The 16,869-nt window shown below is 42.7% G+C and overlaps 1 protein-coding gene across 1 annotated transcript; it reads right to left on the reverse strand.

The window, feature by feature from the left end:
* Positions 1-2,680: 2,680 nt before the first annotated feature.
* On the reverse strand, positions 2,681-14,502 carry Commd8 (COMM domain containing 8). The gene is made up of 5 exons (XM_060380728.1): positions 14,378-14,502; positions 10,387-10,542; positions 7,572-7,724; positions 5,589-5,744; positions 2,681-3,547 (listed from the first exon to the last, which is right to left on the reverse strand). Exons 1-5 carry the CDS (start codon positions 14,441-14,443, stop codon positions 3,527-3,529), a joined length of 552 nt encoding a protein of 183 aa, XP_060236711.1. The 5' UTR covers positions 14,444-14,502; the 3' UTR covers positions 2,681-3,526.
* Between the last annotated feature and the right edge of the window lie 2,367 nt (positions 14,503-16,869).

Consider the following 16,869-nt stretch of genomic DNA (forward strand, 5'->3'; position numbering starts at 1 on the left):
TGCAGCATGGCCCATCATGTGGGTCCCCAACTAATGGTAGTAGGGGCTGTCTCTGACTCTGCTGCCTGCCTCTGGATCCCTTTCCCCTAGCTACGCTGCTTATCTGGCTTCAGTGGGAGTAGATGTGCTTAGCTTAGTCCTGCTTGAGGTGCCAGGGTGGGTTGGTACCCCTTGGGTGCCTCCCTTCTTTGAGAAGAAGTAGAAGAAGGAATGGGAGGAGGACATGTGAGGGCAGGACTGGGTGGTGAGTGGAGAGGGGCTGTTATCAGGCTGTAAAGTGATTAAATTTAAAAAAATGGAAGAGCAAAAAAAAAAAAAATTTTAAATGGGCAATAGATCTAAACAGTGTCCAGTGGGGTGTGTAGATGGCAGAAAGACGTTAAAAGATGATGGGTGTGGTTGGTCCTTAAGTGACTGTTAGAAGCACAATGAGATCCTACTACATACACACTAAAATAGCAGAAATCAGGAAGACCAGCCACAAGTGTGGGTAAGGTGAATCAGAATGTTACCAAACTGGTGGAAATGGAAAATGGGTAAAAATCCCTCTGAAAACCCATGATATCTTAAAAAGATAAGTATAAGCCAATCACATGAACTAGCTACGTCACTCCAAGATACCATACGTCCATAAGATCATAAGAAGATACACATGCAAATATTCAGAGGATTCTCTGTGCTGTAACAGGCAAGTGTTAGAACCACAAAAAAATGCTACATTCTCTGTACTGTAACAGGCAAATGTTGAAACCACACACACACACACAATGCTATCAACAGATAAGCAAATTGTGACAGTTATACAACACGATGCTTCTTAACAATAAAAAGGAACAGAGCACTGATATGTGCGACAGGAATAAAACTCAAGTTAATGCTAACATCAGGCATACTGGCTCATACAAGTAACCCTAATACTTGGAGAGCTGAGGCCAGCTGAGTTCAAGACCCAGCCTGGTCTATATAGTGGAGTTCCAGGCCAGCTCAGGCAACAGTATAAGGTATTGTCCAAAAATAAACAAGAGATGCTGGAAAAAGCCAGACTTCATTTGGCTTGTTGTTTGTTCTAGAGACAGAGCGAGCTCGGTGTTAACACACACTGCCCTGCATGCCACTGCCAACAGAAAGGAGCGAAAGAATAAATACTGTATGATCCCATTTTCACGAATCTGTGTTGACCTGGGGTGAAGGACCTGGGACACTGACCACTGATGACAAGAGAAAGATTGCAGGTGGGACTGTATGCACTACCTTGACCGGGGTGATTCCTTCATGAGTATCTGTCGGTCAAAACACTTCAACTAAGGGCATCACACAGTGTGCCAATCAAACTTCAAAGAAACTGTGAAACAGGCTGGTGGAACCATGTCGGGGATGGTGGTAAATAAGGTATTGCCTTGTTAAGGGGCTGCGCTCAAAGGAAGGATGTTATACAGAGACCACTGGACCAGGCCTCTTGATGTACTGCTCTGCAAGCAGTCAACGCTCCATTCTGACTTAAGGACCTTGCCTACTAGGAAACTAGCAACCACACTGAGCATACTTTTTACACTGTCCATACTAAAGAATTTCTTTGATGAAAAAAAAAAAATAGTACATTGAGGAACATTCTGGCCCAAGCTTTTTTTTTTTTTTCCAATTTTTTAAAATCTTATTTATTCACTTTACATCACATGGACTCCTCCCTCCTCTTCTGGTCCCACCCTCCCTCCCTCTTCCTATTATCCCCAACACGCACTCCTCAGAAAAGGGGAGCCTGATCCCCAACAATCCATCCCAGCACAAGTTGCATCAGGACTGCGCGTATCCTCTTGTCCTCTGGCCTGGCAAGGTAGCAATGCCAGGGGCCAGTGATCAAAAAGCAAACAATGGAGTCCATATCAGAGACAAGACCTGCTCTCCTAACTAGGGCACCCACATGAGGACCAAAATGCCCATCGTTAAATCTGTGTAGGGGGCCTAGGTCCAATCCATGCACTTCGGTGCGTCGGTAGGTGGAGACAAGGCCCCCGAGCTCCTGGGCCCTGGTTAGTTGGCTGTTGGTCTTGTGGAGTTCCTGTCCTCTCTGGGTCCCTCTATTCTTCCACAAGACTCTGAGCTCCACCAATGTTTGTGAGTCTCAGCATCTGTTCCATCTGCTGCTGGTGGAGCCTCTCAGAGGACAGCTATGCTAGGCAAGCATAGCACAGTATCGTTAATAGTGTCAGGGGTTGGCTCTCTCCCATGGGGTGGGTCTCAGGTTGGGCCAGGCTTGGTTGGACATTCCCTCAATCTCTGCTCTGTCTTTATCCCTGAACACCTTGTTGGCAGAATAAATTTTGGGTCGAAATTTCTGTGGCTGGGTTGGTGTCCCCCTCCCTCCACTACAACTCCTGCCTAGTTAGAGGGTGGCCTCTTCAGTCTTTATGACCCCTGCTACGGCCACTAAGAGTCCCAGTTATAACGACCCCCATATCTTCCCAGGAGCCTACCCTGTCATAGGTATCCACCAAGCTCCATTTCTAATCAACACTCTGCCACAGCCTGTAGAGCAGCACTCGATAACACAGCCTTGTCTGAGCCTGCCCGCAGCTGTATGACGAGAACAGTAATCATTGCTCGGGATGTTCCAACTGGTGCCTGATCAAGCCACAGAACTGCAAACAGCAGGGACCAGTTAATTACCAACCAACCACTGAGCTACGCGGGAAGTCGCTGAAATCAAGCGACATGTAAAGATACTTTTATTTGCTCAGAATGCTTATTTTTAAAGTTAGCTGAGGTAAAAAGAGGTTTGTATTACAACTAATTTGTTACATACAAAAACAAACTTATATATGAGGAACAATATGTACACCGTCACTGACATTTCTTAGAGCACACTTTCTTAGAGCACAGTCTCCCAAGGCAGTGACCAGGTACACAATGACGTTATTTTCGGGTTTTTTTGACGTTTATGTTTTAACTTATAAAATTCTCGTGAATTTTATAAATTATTCAAATTATTCACGCAAATTTGAAATGTCTGTTTGTTCGTGTCTGATAACAGAATTTTCCTTAAAACTTTACCACTTAAACTCTTTCCTTTGAAACATGGAACCTCCTGAGTTACATATGCCAATTCTATATGGTTTAAATATTATTTTCGAATACTGCAAATTATATACTCATAATACATGTCTTGCTATTCACATTTAAGCAACAGTCCAGTAGGTCTGTGCTTGTGTGTTTCCATTACTTCAGAATTTATTTTTATCTTTCAATATAAAAACGTTATCTACCAAAGATTTCCCAAATATTTAATAAACGAGACAAAACAATCATTGTGAAAACTCAAACTGCAACTTCAGCTTTCTCATCTTTCATTTTATGCATTTCCCATCAGCTTTACAATTTCCTGTTCTTTAGGGTTGCTGGCAGATTTTCATCTTTATAATCTCTGCATGCTGCTGGGCCAGGCTGCTGTAGCATCCACCTCTGAATACAGCATTCACTCTGCCACGAAGCAGCCTTGAAATCTGCTGGTGTTGGTAGTCACCATTTCCAGTTATTTTAACTGCAGGACCACCTTAAAACACAAACAAGGACAAGCAATGTCAGGTCGACCAGAATGACCCTGCTATCTGCCCAGGAACCCTGAGGCAGGATAAGAAGAGAAACAGGCAAAGGAGGTCAGTGGCTTACGGCTCCTGCCTGCCAAGATCTATGCTTGGTCACGCTGCCCTCAGACCAGGTTCAACCATACCCACTTCTCTGAAGGCCACCAGGCTTCCGCTACAAGCGTGGTTACTGGACATGAGAGTTAATCATGAAGGCAAAACTGAAGTGTGTGCTACTTCGTAGACCAGGAAGAAGGTGATGTTTATCTGGGCTTCAAAGAGCAGGAGGTTTAACAGGCATCAGCGAGCCCCTGTGCTTTTCTGATTTATGTTTTTAATAGTAAAACTATCTACTGTCCTCATGAATAATCAGTTAGGGGCTGTTCCTCTCTGCCTCCATACTCTTTCAGCATTGTCGAACAAAAAGCACTAGGTTACAGCTACACTTCTTCTGTCCTACTGATGGCTCTTTATTAATACAACTGCCATACTTGAGCACTCTCCAATTGCGGAATTTATAAAAGATTTCTGTAATAAAAAGTATGTGCTGACTGTTGGGCAAAGCACACTATGGAAATGGTTTTCATTTAACCACAAACGACATAAGGATAATTTCTACTCCCACCCCTTTTTTAAGAGATATAAGAAGCCTGAGGTGGCAAGAGGCTAGGTGACTGAACTGAACATAATGAACAGAAACTTGAACATTTTATTCCAATGGTAGGTAGCATAGCAGTGACCTGAAAGTGTTCTGATAATACTGCCTTTGTCCATTTTCTATATGTAAAAAAATGTCACAGTCAAGTAACTTATAAGCAACACGCGTCCATTGGTTTGGTGGTTGGGGAGGCCGAGAAGTCTGGGGTGATAGGGCCGTCTATGGTGAGGGTTTTCTGCTGCATGTGAGGATAACATACGAGGATGCATCCCGTGAAAATACACACAGGAGTGGATGGGGGAACTCCTGCGCCATACAGATGCGCCTCCCGGAACATGCGCTCTTTCCTGTAGTACTGACATAAGTTTCTGAACATGAATGTCGGGGACACAGGCAATCCATAGCATCATTTATAAATGTGTACGTGGTTTCATGTTCTGTTGGGAGGCAGTAAGAAGGCTGTACACATGAAGATGGTTGAGGTAGCACTTGAATTCTAAGGTGTACCCACTCACGCTGAGGTGAGTATTAGGTTAAAAATGTTAATATAGGCTTAATCCCTGGCACCATAATGAAAAACAGTAAGTATGTAACTAAATAAAAGAGAAGAAGAAAAAAAAAAAGGGCAAAAGAATTTATAAGAGTAATGGTGGCCAGGGAGATGAGAGCAACTGAGAGCCGATCCCTGAGGTAGACCTATGAGAAACGCTGCCCAGTGACAAGTAAATACTGCCAGTGAACGTCAGGGTTTCTCTTCCTCACAGAAAACTTCTGCTGCTTAAACACTGTACTACACAGTGGGAGGGGCTGCTGGTGCTCAGACGCAGGCCTGCAGATAGGAAAATTTGGAGCATTCGTTGATTCTATCACATAAAAGCCTGATTTTGTCATGACTACAGTTATATTTTACCTCCCACACTCAGAACATCAGAACAGTAATTGTCTAACATTTGTTCATCCAAGTAACACTTGTGCATCCAAGTAAGACGTTTCTTCTTTTAGAATTTTTTTTAATTAGGGAAACTTCAGAATCAACTAATTTCATGGTCTCAAGGTAAAATTTTTATTTTTAAGCTTAAGGAATACCAAAGGAAAATAAACTCGACAGTTATAATAGTACTGCTTTGGTTTAGGATAGACAATTAAAGCCAGAACTTGGTAACTGAATGTCGTAAGTTATAACTACTTCAACATTTAGACGTCAGAACATCTCAACCAAGTATTTTCTGTGCTTGTTATAAAGGATCAGTGAAGTGAGACACATTAAAACCTAGCCAGAGCTGAACTTTCCCTACTCAAGGGTGGACTGGTGCTTCCGCATGTAAACTATGTGATCCAGTTTAAGCACATACCTTATTAGCTGCCTCCAAGGAGCTGATTAGATTCTGTAACTCCTCTTTACTCATTTCAACAGAGTATGGTTTCACGGCACCGTTTTCCTTCACATCCAGATGAAGGTTTAAAAGTGGCATCTGCAATGTGGCGATCTTGTCACTGGAAAGCGCGAGCTATTGAAAGCGAGGAGAACAGAGCATGGTAAGCTGACAGCGCTCAGCAAGCATCAGGACTGGGTAAGAGCCCACCACCTGTCTGCTTGCAAATGTTGGGAAACCGAAGAAACAAATTAAACCAGTGGCAAGACAACACGTTCAAAGACAGGAGGTAAAAGGAAAGGAGACAGAACAAATACAGGAAGAGGACTGGAAGAAAAGAAACACCAGTTTGTCCAAAAGCCAGTATCTGGATCTGTTTGTCCAGTTAAAACACTCTTTTTTCAGGGCCAAAACTAAGTCTTATTATAGAAACTCAGAAGTGCTGAAAGTACCCTATACAGCAAAAAACAGAATTATTAAAGAACAGATTCCAAGATGACAGTTCATGTGTCAAGCAGACTAAAAATACTCTGAGGCTTTTGGAAATTAAGCAACTTAGTTCAAGACTGGCTATCAAAACTGTGGATGACAATAATAGTGATACCACCCAAGGGACATCTGGCTTTCTGAACAGCATCTGCATCTGGCCTTTTCTTTTCCAAGTACATGGCCACCAGTGTCTCAGAGAACCTTCACAAACCACTGCTGGCAGGAGTCCTGTTTGTTTAAATATTTAAGTCTGGTAACCAAAACTAAAGAGAATATTAAATTAACACAAAGATTGCATAGTTGAAAATAGCATCCACGGGACCCTTCCCTGCCTGAAAGCACTACATATCTCACAACAAAAATGTGAGACTGGAGCCTGGCAGTTGGAGCATTCCAGTTACAGCACACTTTGATAACTAAAACGACCACACATCCTTCATGCATGCCACTACTGGCGCCTCCTCCCTGGCATCCATACTTACTTAAATGTTAAATGTTCATTTACACGAAAACCTTTTATTTGTCACTGATTAATTTGCTTTTTATCATTTAGTCCATCAGTATAACAGGAATAAAATGATGTCAAACTTTGGTTGTATTGCATACTTACTATAGTTATAGTTTTGCGTCAAAATAATAAGCATGTTAATAAAAACACCTCAAACACAGCTGAGCCACAACCAGAACCACAGAACCCTTTTCCTCAGCTAAGAAAACTGTCCACAGGAGTTGTCTATCCAGCTGTGAGCTTATCTAACTGTCCCATTTTGTCTTCTTAAACTACCAAAAGGACATGAGGTAATTCCTGGTTCTAAGATCATGCTAAAATCAAGAAACAGAATGTGTGTTTTCTATCTACTAGTTTGGCTCCCTACAGAAGAGAAAGCTGCAGCTGGGCAGCGGTGCACCCCTTTTAATCCCAGCACTCGGGAGGCAGAGGCAGGCAGATCTCTGTGGCTTCAAGGCCAGCCTGGTCTACACAGTGAGTTTCAGTACAGTCAGGGCTACACAGAGAAACCCTGTCTCAAAAAACAAAAACAAAAACAAAAAGCTGTTCTGAAATTGTTCTTTCTTAGCTCTACTCAGCATGGCCCTCTTTTCACTGTTTAAACTGTTGGCTTTTTAACATACTTTCCTCCCAGAAGTAAAATCATATTTACCAATTTTGAGAAAGCTATGGCATCTAGAAGACTTTGCCAAGGTTGACACCCTAAGTACACACTTTTCCATTTCTGACTGGTAGATCTAGGAATATCCCTTAGTAGTGCAGAGCCACTACACATGGTCCGGTTGCTTACAGCGCCCTTATGTCCACGTTAACATACAAAACCAGTAGTTTACATGAGCTCTGCTGGTACCTTGGAACAATATAGTCTCAAAATGACAAATTTTAGACATTTTTACTTTAAAAGAATAAGTATACTTAAACATTACACAAAACATATTAAAACATAGTAAAAACTCAATTCTCACCTTTAACTGCCAATCAAAATCCTGCAGCTGCGCACAAGAGATCTCAACTATTTCTCCTAACAGGGCCTGCTTGATCTCATTTTTCCTACTCTTCAAGCATTTCATAACAGCTTCTTGATGAGATGAGTTCAGCTGGTTCAACTGCTGGAGTGTCTGTGGAGTCAAACACAAACGGCCAGAGGTGGGTGAAAGGCTCCTGCTGCTTCAAAGGTTAAAGCGTGCCCATCCCCTTGCTACACACCTAAAGTGACAGTACAATGAAAAGAAATATTCAGAACTATGAAAAGCATAAGCTGAGAATGAGTAACCCGGACAGGCTTAACAAGTTCCTTCAAGCCAGAAGGTAAAGAAAGGGACTAAACTGACAAAGCTGGAGATCACCACAACAGAGCAGCACAGTCCTCACAGACAGGAGTTCCACAAGAAACAGGAGGAAGTCAAGAAAACCGCTGAGTCCTAAACCTGGGTGTGCCTAACTGCACAGCTCCAAAATACACAACACAGCAGAATTCTACAGCTCCAAAAATGAGAGAAACGGATAAGTACGTATTGACAGAGATATTATCACAATTCTAGCTGCTGCCAGAAACTCACAGAAAGCATCGGTGAAGTTTCAGAACATGAAAATATTAACTTCCACCAAATCAAATGGCATCGCATATACAACACCATACCCAACAACTGCCAAATACACCGCCGTTTCAAACCTGTACGGTAAACCACACACTGAGCCATTCAAACACAAAACCCTGAATTGACAGTTTGTATACTGACAACTGTGCAATTAAATAAAAGCTAATGACATAAATTTTTCCCAATTTATAAATTAAGTAACTCAATACCAATTAAATAAAGAAAATCAACTGTGTTCAAACTCTTCCAAAGAACAGGAAAAAACAAAAACCTTTCCAGAGTCATTCCACAAACCCAGAATAAAACCTGAGCCCTTGACAAGGGCATCATAGGAAAGAATTCACTGCCAGTGTCACTCAAACAGTGATCGGAAAACTCTAAGCAAAATTCTAAGTCATCCAACCAATGTACACATAAATAATACATCATGACCAAGCTAGGTTTATCATGTCAATGCAAGCTTAGTTTAACATCCAAAAATAATCACCACATTAACAAAATAAAGGAAAATAATTATCAGAAAATGCTGATAAAATAGCCACTGATGACTTTTAAAAAGTCAGCAAAGTTGGAAACGCAGAAACTTCTTTACTCATTAATACCTATAAAATCATGCAGCTAATGACTAGAAAAGAGTAATTTTCTCCCTCAGCCATGTGGAGAGGGTAGGTCCTCTACTGCTACTACTTTTTGCTTAATATATGTTAATATATATGTGTACATATATATAATAAACTAAGAAAAATCTTAGACACAGGGAAGGATATAAAAGTTAACCATTTCTACATCCTAACAATAAACAACTGTAAAATAAAGAGTACTAAGAAAAACACCATGTTTTAGAAATCTAACCAAATATTTGCAAGACTTCTACATTAAAAATTATAAGACATTAGAGAGAAATGGAAGCCAAACTAAATAAAGAGGTATAGCCCATGTTCATAGGCTAGGAAGCTAACTATAACTGCCAATTCTTCCCCAAATAACTTGGAAATTCAGTGCACTACGCACTGAAGTCCAAACTGGCTTTTACATTTGGCAAGCTGAATTCTAAACATATGTGAAGATGGGAAGGACCAAAGAAAGTCAAAGCAACCTTGAAAACACATGAGGTTGAAGGTCTTCTACCAACTGATATCAAGAATTAACTTGGTATATCTTTAATGACGTGGTAATTAAAACAGTAAAGAATGCCAAAAACAAACGCAGAGACTAATGGAATCCACTAAGATTCCAGAGACAGGCCCTACAAATGACCGCCTGATTTATTACCAACACTGCCCAGTAGCCTTGGGAGGGAATGACAGTCATTCCAATAGATGGCAGCGAGTCAACAGGACGCTGTGCGGGAGAAACTGAGACAGGCCCTGTCCCACACAAGAATATTAAATCGAAACCCATCTGAGAGAAGAGTACAGAAGCTAGAGCAACCAAGCCTCTGCAGGAAAATGCACAGATGCCTTCATATTTCTGAAATATGGCACTGATAACACTAATCCCTGAAAGAAATACTGGATTTCATTAGCCTCAAAACTTCTGTTCGGAGCTGGAGAGATGGCTCAGTGGCTAAGAGCGCTGTCTGCTCTTGCAAAGGACCAGGGTTCAATTCCCAGCACCCACATGGCAGCTCACAACTGTCTATAATGTGAATTTCAAGGGATCTGACACCTTCACACTAAATGCACATAAAATAATAAATAAATTATTAAAAAAAAAACTTTCTGTTCATCAAAAGCCCCATTAAGAGAATGAAGAAGCAAAGGACGGAACAGATTACATGTGTATATAGGCAAAGAAATGCAGATCCAGTATCTTCCAAATCAACATAACAAATACATAGACATTTGTTAAACAACTCATATAAATATGTGCAAATAACTGACAAAGTTGTAAAAACCACACCCCATGAGATCCGATGTGAACTGCAACCAAAACACACACAGGCCTGATCTTTAGAATCCCGCTTTCCTCTGCAAGCTTTATATGCGTTACAGCGAGAGGAGAAACAATTAAAAGTGCAAAGCCCGAAACTCCAACGCCGTCTTCCACTCACTCATAATTAGACCTTTCAGTTGTTGTATCAAGTACTCAGTACTTACTGAACACAGCTGAACCCTAGAAACGACGTCAGAAACTCTGGATGGTGTTTACTATCAGGTAAAGAGATTAGGAGTGAAGTTACCTCTTCATCGGAAAAATTTTTGCCAACTACAGCTTTGAAAAACGTGGTAACATCTTCTAGAACGTGCTTCCACTCGGCTTCGTTCCAAACACCATGATAATCCTGGTGGACAGGGTAAGCTCGGCCACAGATGCCATCGATTACTTTGTGAAGAAGCTAGGGGGGAAGGGGAAATAAAAGTACTTTAAAATAAATGAACCACCACGGGCCTCAGAAAAGACCCCTGTGCCCAGATATAATTGGTCCTTGTGGAGCTCCTATCCTTTCCACGTCATACAAATTCCCCCTTCTTTCATATGGTTCCCTGCACTCTGCCCAAGGTTTGGTTGAGTCTTAGTATCTGCTTTGATACACTGCTAGGTACAGTCTTTCAGAGGCCCTCTGTGGTAGGCTCTAATAGTAATAGTATTGGCTCTAATAGTAATAACTATTGGCAGTAATAGCTTCCTAGCCTATGAATATGGGCTATATCTCTTTATTTAGTTTGGCTTCCATTTCTCTCTAATGTCCCGTTATTTGTTTTCTCCTACGTCCAATGCACCTCCCATTTGTCTTTCTAAATGAGGATTGATCATCTTACCATGGATCTGCTTTGTTTATCTTCTTTAGGTGTATAGATTTCATTATGTTTATCATATCTTAAAGGACTATATGAATGAGTATATACCATGTGTGTCTTTCTCCTTCTGGGATACCTCACTCAGAATGATCTTTTCTAGATCCCACCATTTGTCTGCAAATTTCATGATTTCCTCATTTTTGATTGCTCAGTAGTATTCCACTGTGTAAAAATATCACAATTTCTGTATCCATTCCTCCGCTGAGGGACATCTGGGTTGTTTCCAGGTTCTGGCTATTACAAATAAAGCTGCTACAAACATAGTTGAGCAAATGTCCTTGTTGTGTACTTGAGCAAATTTTGGGTATATGCCTAGGAGTGGTATAGCTGGATCTTGAACCAAGGACTATGTATGGATATAACCTAGAACCTCTGCTTGGATGAAGCCCGTGGTAGCTCAGTAACCAATTGGTTTCCCATAGTAAGGGGAACAGGGACTATTTCTGACAGGAACTCAATGGCAGGCTCTTTGACCTCCCTACCTCCCAAGGGAGGAGCAGTCCTGCTAGGCCACAGAGGAGGACTTTGCAGCCAGTCCGGAAGATACTTGATAAAACAGGGTCAGATGAAAGGGAAGGAGGCCCTCCCAATCACTGGACTTGGAAAGGGGCAGGGAGGGGATGAGGGAGGGAGGGAGGACTTGGGAGGGAATGAGGGAGGGGGATACAGCTGGGATACAGTTAATAAAATGTAACAAATAAATAAATAAATAAATAAAATGAAGACTTTTTTTGCAGGACACAAATGTTGGCAGACATCCCTTTTATAAAACCAGCTAAGACAGAAAGGCAACTATTTTAAGATGTTCACTTTGTTTACTGTTTTATTGTCTTGTTTTTGTTTGTTTGTTTGCTTGTGACAGGGTCTCACTTCTGTAGTCCAGGCTGGCCTCAAACTTGTGGCAATCCTCCCTCCCTAATGTCCCAGATGCTGGGGTTCCAGATGGGAGCTCCCAAACCCAGCTAAATCCCAGGCTTTCCAAAACAATGTCTACCTTTAGAAAGTAAAATAATGTTAAAGATACACTGTTGTTTTTTCCAGACTTCCTGAATGGAAAAAAGTAAGCTTAAAAGCTTTTCCCCAGATGACTCCAGAAAGGGGTCATTTCAATAACAACCAAACAGGGTGTGTGTTCCACAGCAAAGCCTCTCCCTGGAGCTCTCCTGACTTCTCTTGGTCTGGCTCCCCTCTCACAGCATTCCTATCCACCCTTGAGAAAGCCCTGGTCATCTTTTCCTCTTCTACACATCCTTCACTCTGTGCTAGCAGCCCTAGAAATCCTGTCAACTAACAAAGCATGAAGACTGGACTTGGGACAGAGCTGGATGCTATGCCTCCCAGTTCCACTAACTCCTAGTTTTATTTACAGTCTCTGCAGTCCAAGCATAAGAGGAAAATGTCATCTGTCCACACAGTGTTGTAAGAATTACACACAAGCACAGTAACTCGATCATGCTGGGTAGGTATGAGACATTTGAAGACCATGCGTCTGCCTGTTCTTACAGCTCTTATCACTACTTCCACAATCCGAGCCTTCTACCGCGGATAATCATATTCATGTGATACTGCTCAGGCAACATTTGTACTCTGCAAAGGAAGAGTTTAAATACAAATAACTGGGAAATGGCATTTAGCAACAAGTCCTCCTACTCTGATTTTCTTAGATCTTAATCCACTCTGAGGCAAACGGTGACTCTCGCCCACTAGCACCACACAGATGAGTAACTTCTTACTCACCTCCACACACTGGCGCAATAAGACAGTATGAGTATGTGCCATAAATACATCCCAACTTTTTACACGTATTTCATCTCCTCTCATACGGTCCCGGTGATTATATAAGTCCAAGCATTCAAACCGAGAAAAAGAATAAAAATGCTGCCTTTTGTTCATTCACAACTATGTATAGCTTGTTGCGTTTATTATTATGAAATGGAAATGCAACACCAGACCACCTGTAATGGCTACCATTTTCAATGAGCCCCTACCTAGGTACCCAGCACTATCCTGATACTCCCTACAACTCTATGAGGTAAGCGTTGAAGGGTCTCATTTTACAAAAGAGGAAATTGGGGATAAGTAACCAAAAAGGTACATACATAAATGGATGTGATACAGGAGGGCGGATTTAAAGATGTTCCTAGCAGATACAAAGGAGCAAGATAGGGGCTGCATTATAAGGATGAGTAGCTGGCAGGCATCCCCAGCCACAGCCATTGAAAGGAAAACCACCCTGCAGGTATGGGAACGGTAGATATTGAGAGGGAGGGAAGGGTGAAAGGGCAAAGGGCTTTTGAAAGGGTGAGTAGGGGCCAAATCGTGGAGAGCCTTGCACACAACAGAAAGACAGAAGGCTTTAATCTGTGCTCAACTTTCATTCAGGTAATTATTTTTTCACAAACTTTGCCAAGATATTGGGAGAGGAGGAGAAAGTGTGAGACTAAGAGATTATGGGGTAAAACAGAGGCAGAGACGGTAAATGAGGTTACAAGGGCGAGTGTCCAAGGATGAAACCCTGGTTTTTTAGATCGAATGATGGGGTAAGAAGGCTAGCTCCGCCAAAACAAAACCAGGTTAGGGAGGAGCCGACTCGGGAAAAGAGGTGCTGAGCCCCAATAAAGGGATTCTCCACAGCTGTGGCAGGAGGCAGGGGCCAGGGAAGAAGAGTCAGGTACATTTACGGTGGTAAAGTTTTGGCCATCTCTGTAAGGGAGGAAAGCCGCTGTGAAAGTTCGGAGATTGGAGCGTGGGTTTCAGCTTTGGCCCTGGCTAGCTGGAAACCTCTTGCAAATTACTCAAACCTGTGGCTGACATTTCACTGTTCTCATTTGTAAAATCAAAGAAAATGTTTAAGATGCACTTTCTAGACAACGGAAGGAGCCCACGTCGGGATGGAGGGCCACAGTGGAGATTCATGAAAACTCGGGCAAGGAAAAGTGCCACCATCAAATCACTTTCACAGGACCCAGAGTGTGTTGCAGAGAAGGCCCGGCTGGCTGTCCCTGGCCCCCGCAAGCCTGGCTTTGTGGGTGAGTTGTCCGGCGGCTGCAGTCCCGGCCACACTTAAGCTAGTGACCAGTCCTCTCCTAGTTGGGGGTTGGCGCCTACTATCCTCCCGGAGACAGGTCCGCCCGGGGTTCGAGTCCTCACCGCATCCGCTGTACCTCAGCGGTACTCAGGGGCCTTTCGGGAGGTCTGAGCTCAAAGAAGATAAACGACCTACAGCGGAGCTTTCTAAATGCTAGGAGAGGGCCCCGACACGCACACACACACACAGGCCGGCGCGAAGTCCGCCAGCCGCCGTGCTGCCCCCAGGAGCCTGGGAATGATCGCCCGGACCCCGCCTTCCCCTCCCACGCCGCAACCCCTCACCCGGGCGCCCTGCTCCGGAGGCAGTTTCTGCAGCCGCCAAAGCGGCGTCCCCTCTTCCGGCTCCATCCCGGAGAAGCGCAGATGCCCGTCACGTGACAGGCCTGGGTGCGCGCGGGACTCGCCCACGTGACTTTCCGGAGGGCGGGGAAGGCGGGCAGGCTCAAAGTCCTTCTGCGCGTGCGCGAAACCTCAGTCTTGGTTTTGGCAGTGGTGGTTTGGGGTTTTCAGGGTTTCTTTTTCTATTCCTTTGTGGATAAGGGAGAACAAATCTTTTTCCCTTGCGGGGAAGTCTCTTACTTGTCCACTTGCTTTTTGGAGGGAGATGTACAGACCTCAGCTCTGTTGCGGCTGTACTCAGAGACCTCTCTCATCAACTTTCTTCACTGCAGAAAACCATCTAGTAAGGGTGCCACAACCTATATTTGAGTGCGACCGGGGCCTTTTCCCCAGAGATCTGACCGTCTCCTACTAAAGGATTTTGACCTCAAGGGCAAATTAGATTCTTTATCCTAAAAAGATACTAGATATTCCCCCACTGGCAAACAACACGCGATCCAAGATCCAGCTCATAAAAAGGCAAAGCACAATGTGGAAGTTTAGGGGAATGACAAATAATGTTTTAAATATGTCCAAAATGCTGCGTGGCATATGCTTAAACTAAAAGTTCATTATTTTTTAATCTGAAATTCCTATTTAAGTGGGTCAGCTATATTTTAAAAGGCAGTCTAAATACTCATTACCCAAGGTAAGAAACAAAAACAACCCACGTCTATACCCACACATTTACCGTGGGACTGAATCCGATTCCCCTAAATTCTTTCAGCCGTAATTTCAGTCCAATGCTAGAAAGTCCATGATAGAATGAGCCTTGTCAAGCCAAGGAGCCATAATGATTAAACAGGAAAGACAATTGCAACCTGATTTACAATGTTAGGGTTAACAGCATTGCAAAGTACTGCGACCACAGAAGAGAAAGGAACTGTCCAAACTGTAAGCTATTCCAAGAAACACTGCCCAGGAGCACGTTCAAGGTCAACCTCAAATTCCTTTCTGTTTGTGCCCTGGCGTTTGGAAGCGGAGGGTCTTTAGCTGTCTCTCACTTAAAACATTTAATATTTTCCAAGCTTTACTGTAATCCAGAGATGTTTACAACTCAACTCACACTGTTCCAGCGGAAAGGTAATTGTCTTAAAGTACCGTGAGCAGGGAGTCCCCAGACATTGCTAAGATGAGTAGCCTCCTGGAAACCAGTTCAAGTATGTTAATAAATCTAGTGATGGATAGTATCACTTAAGGGAGTCGAATTTTATACAGTGTAACAGTGAGACAAACGTTTGTCAAGCATGTAATAAATGACAACCACTTGATTTATTTTGTCATACTAATGTCCACTGAAGCCTTGTGTGCTCAGTATTTTGCCCATATTAAAGATCAGGATTCAGACCTGGTGGAGGACTACAGGCCTTGTCCAAAGTCACATAGATGGTAGCTGCAGAGTTTGAGTAGGCAGTTAGTGCTGTGGCTGTGGAAAGGAAGATATACGGAATGCATGATTTCCCTATGCCATGCAACTGTAAGTTAGTAGTGCAAAAATGACACATCCTTCAGGACATAAAGGGTAACAAAAATTAGACCCAGATTTCCCTTTCAAGCAACACTGGATACCTTTTGGGATGTAACCATAACAATAAAATATTTTGTAAATTGAGAGGAAAGAGCCCTTAGTATTTGTCATTTTAGTAAGACATGTGTAATCTAAGGCAACATTTTTTTAAAGATTTTTTTATTTTATGTATATGAGTGTTCTATCTATATTTACATCTGCCAGAAGAGGGAATCAGTTCACATTATGGATGGTTGTGAGCCACCATGTGGTCGCTGGGAATTGAACTCATGACCTTTGGAAGAGCAGACAGTGCTCTTAACCGCTGAGCCATCTCTCCAGCCTGGCAACATTTTTTTTTAACTTACAACTTTTTTAAAACAATTTTTTAAGTTTGTGTGTCTGTGTGTGTGGGTGTGCCTGTGTGTGTGTGTGGGTGTTCAGACTGAGGACAATTTATAGGAGTTGATTATTTCCTTTTAGGGTTCTGGGGAGTGAACCCTGGTATTCAGGCTTGATGGCAATCCACCCCCGGAAGCATTTTTAAACATTACTTGTCTCTTCCAATCCTATCTCGGCTAGCTGTATTCTGGTCTCAATGTCCCTAACCTTATTTACAGTGAGAGTTCAAAATGCAGGCTGCTGAGTTAAATTTAAGTCCAGCTCTGTAAATCGTTGTAACTGTTATAATCCTCATAGCAATAGCAAGCTAGGTCGCGTCCCTGGTGTGTCTGTTTCTCCGTCTCTCATTATTTACAATGACAGCGTAGAATTTACAGGGCTTGTTTTAAGTTCATACCCATAAAGATGTTTAAGTAAAGTCCAGCCTGCCACACCGAAAATGCTGATTCCTTTCTAAGGGGGCTTTCTCCCCAACTTGTATATGTTC

This window comes from Meriones unguiculatus, chromosome 3 (assembly GCF_030254825.1).
Source record: "Meriones unguiculatus strain TT.TT164.6M chromosome 3, Bangor_MerUng_6.1, whole genome shotgun sequence".
Taxonomy (NCBI): Eukaryota; Metazoa; Chordata; class Mammalia; order Rodentia; family Muridae; genus Meriones; species Meriones unguiculatus.

Excerpts from the sequence above, each read along its gene's own strand:
- Commd8 (XM_060380728.1), bottom strand. The coding sequence starts at position 14,443 with ATGGAGCCGGAAGAGGGGACGCCGCTTTGGCGGCTGCAGAAACTGCCT. Across the intron at positions 7,725-10,386 it reads AAAATTTTTCCGATGAAGAG|ACACTCCAGCAGTTGAACCA; the intron begins GTAACTTCACTC and ends TTGACTCCACAG. Across the intron at positions 3,548-5,588 it reads CCTTGGAGGCAGCTAATAAG|GTGGTCCTGCAGTTAAAATA; the intron begins GTATGTGCTTAA and ends TTGTGTTTTAAG.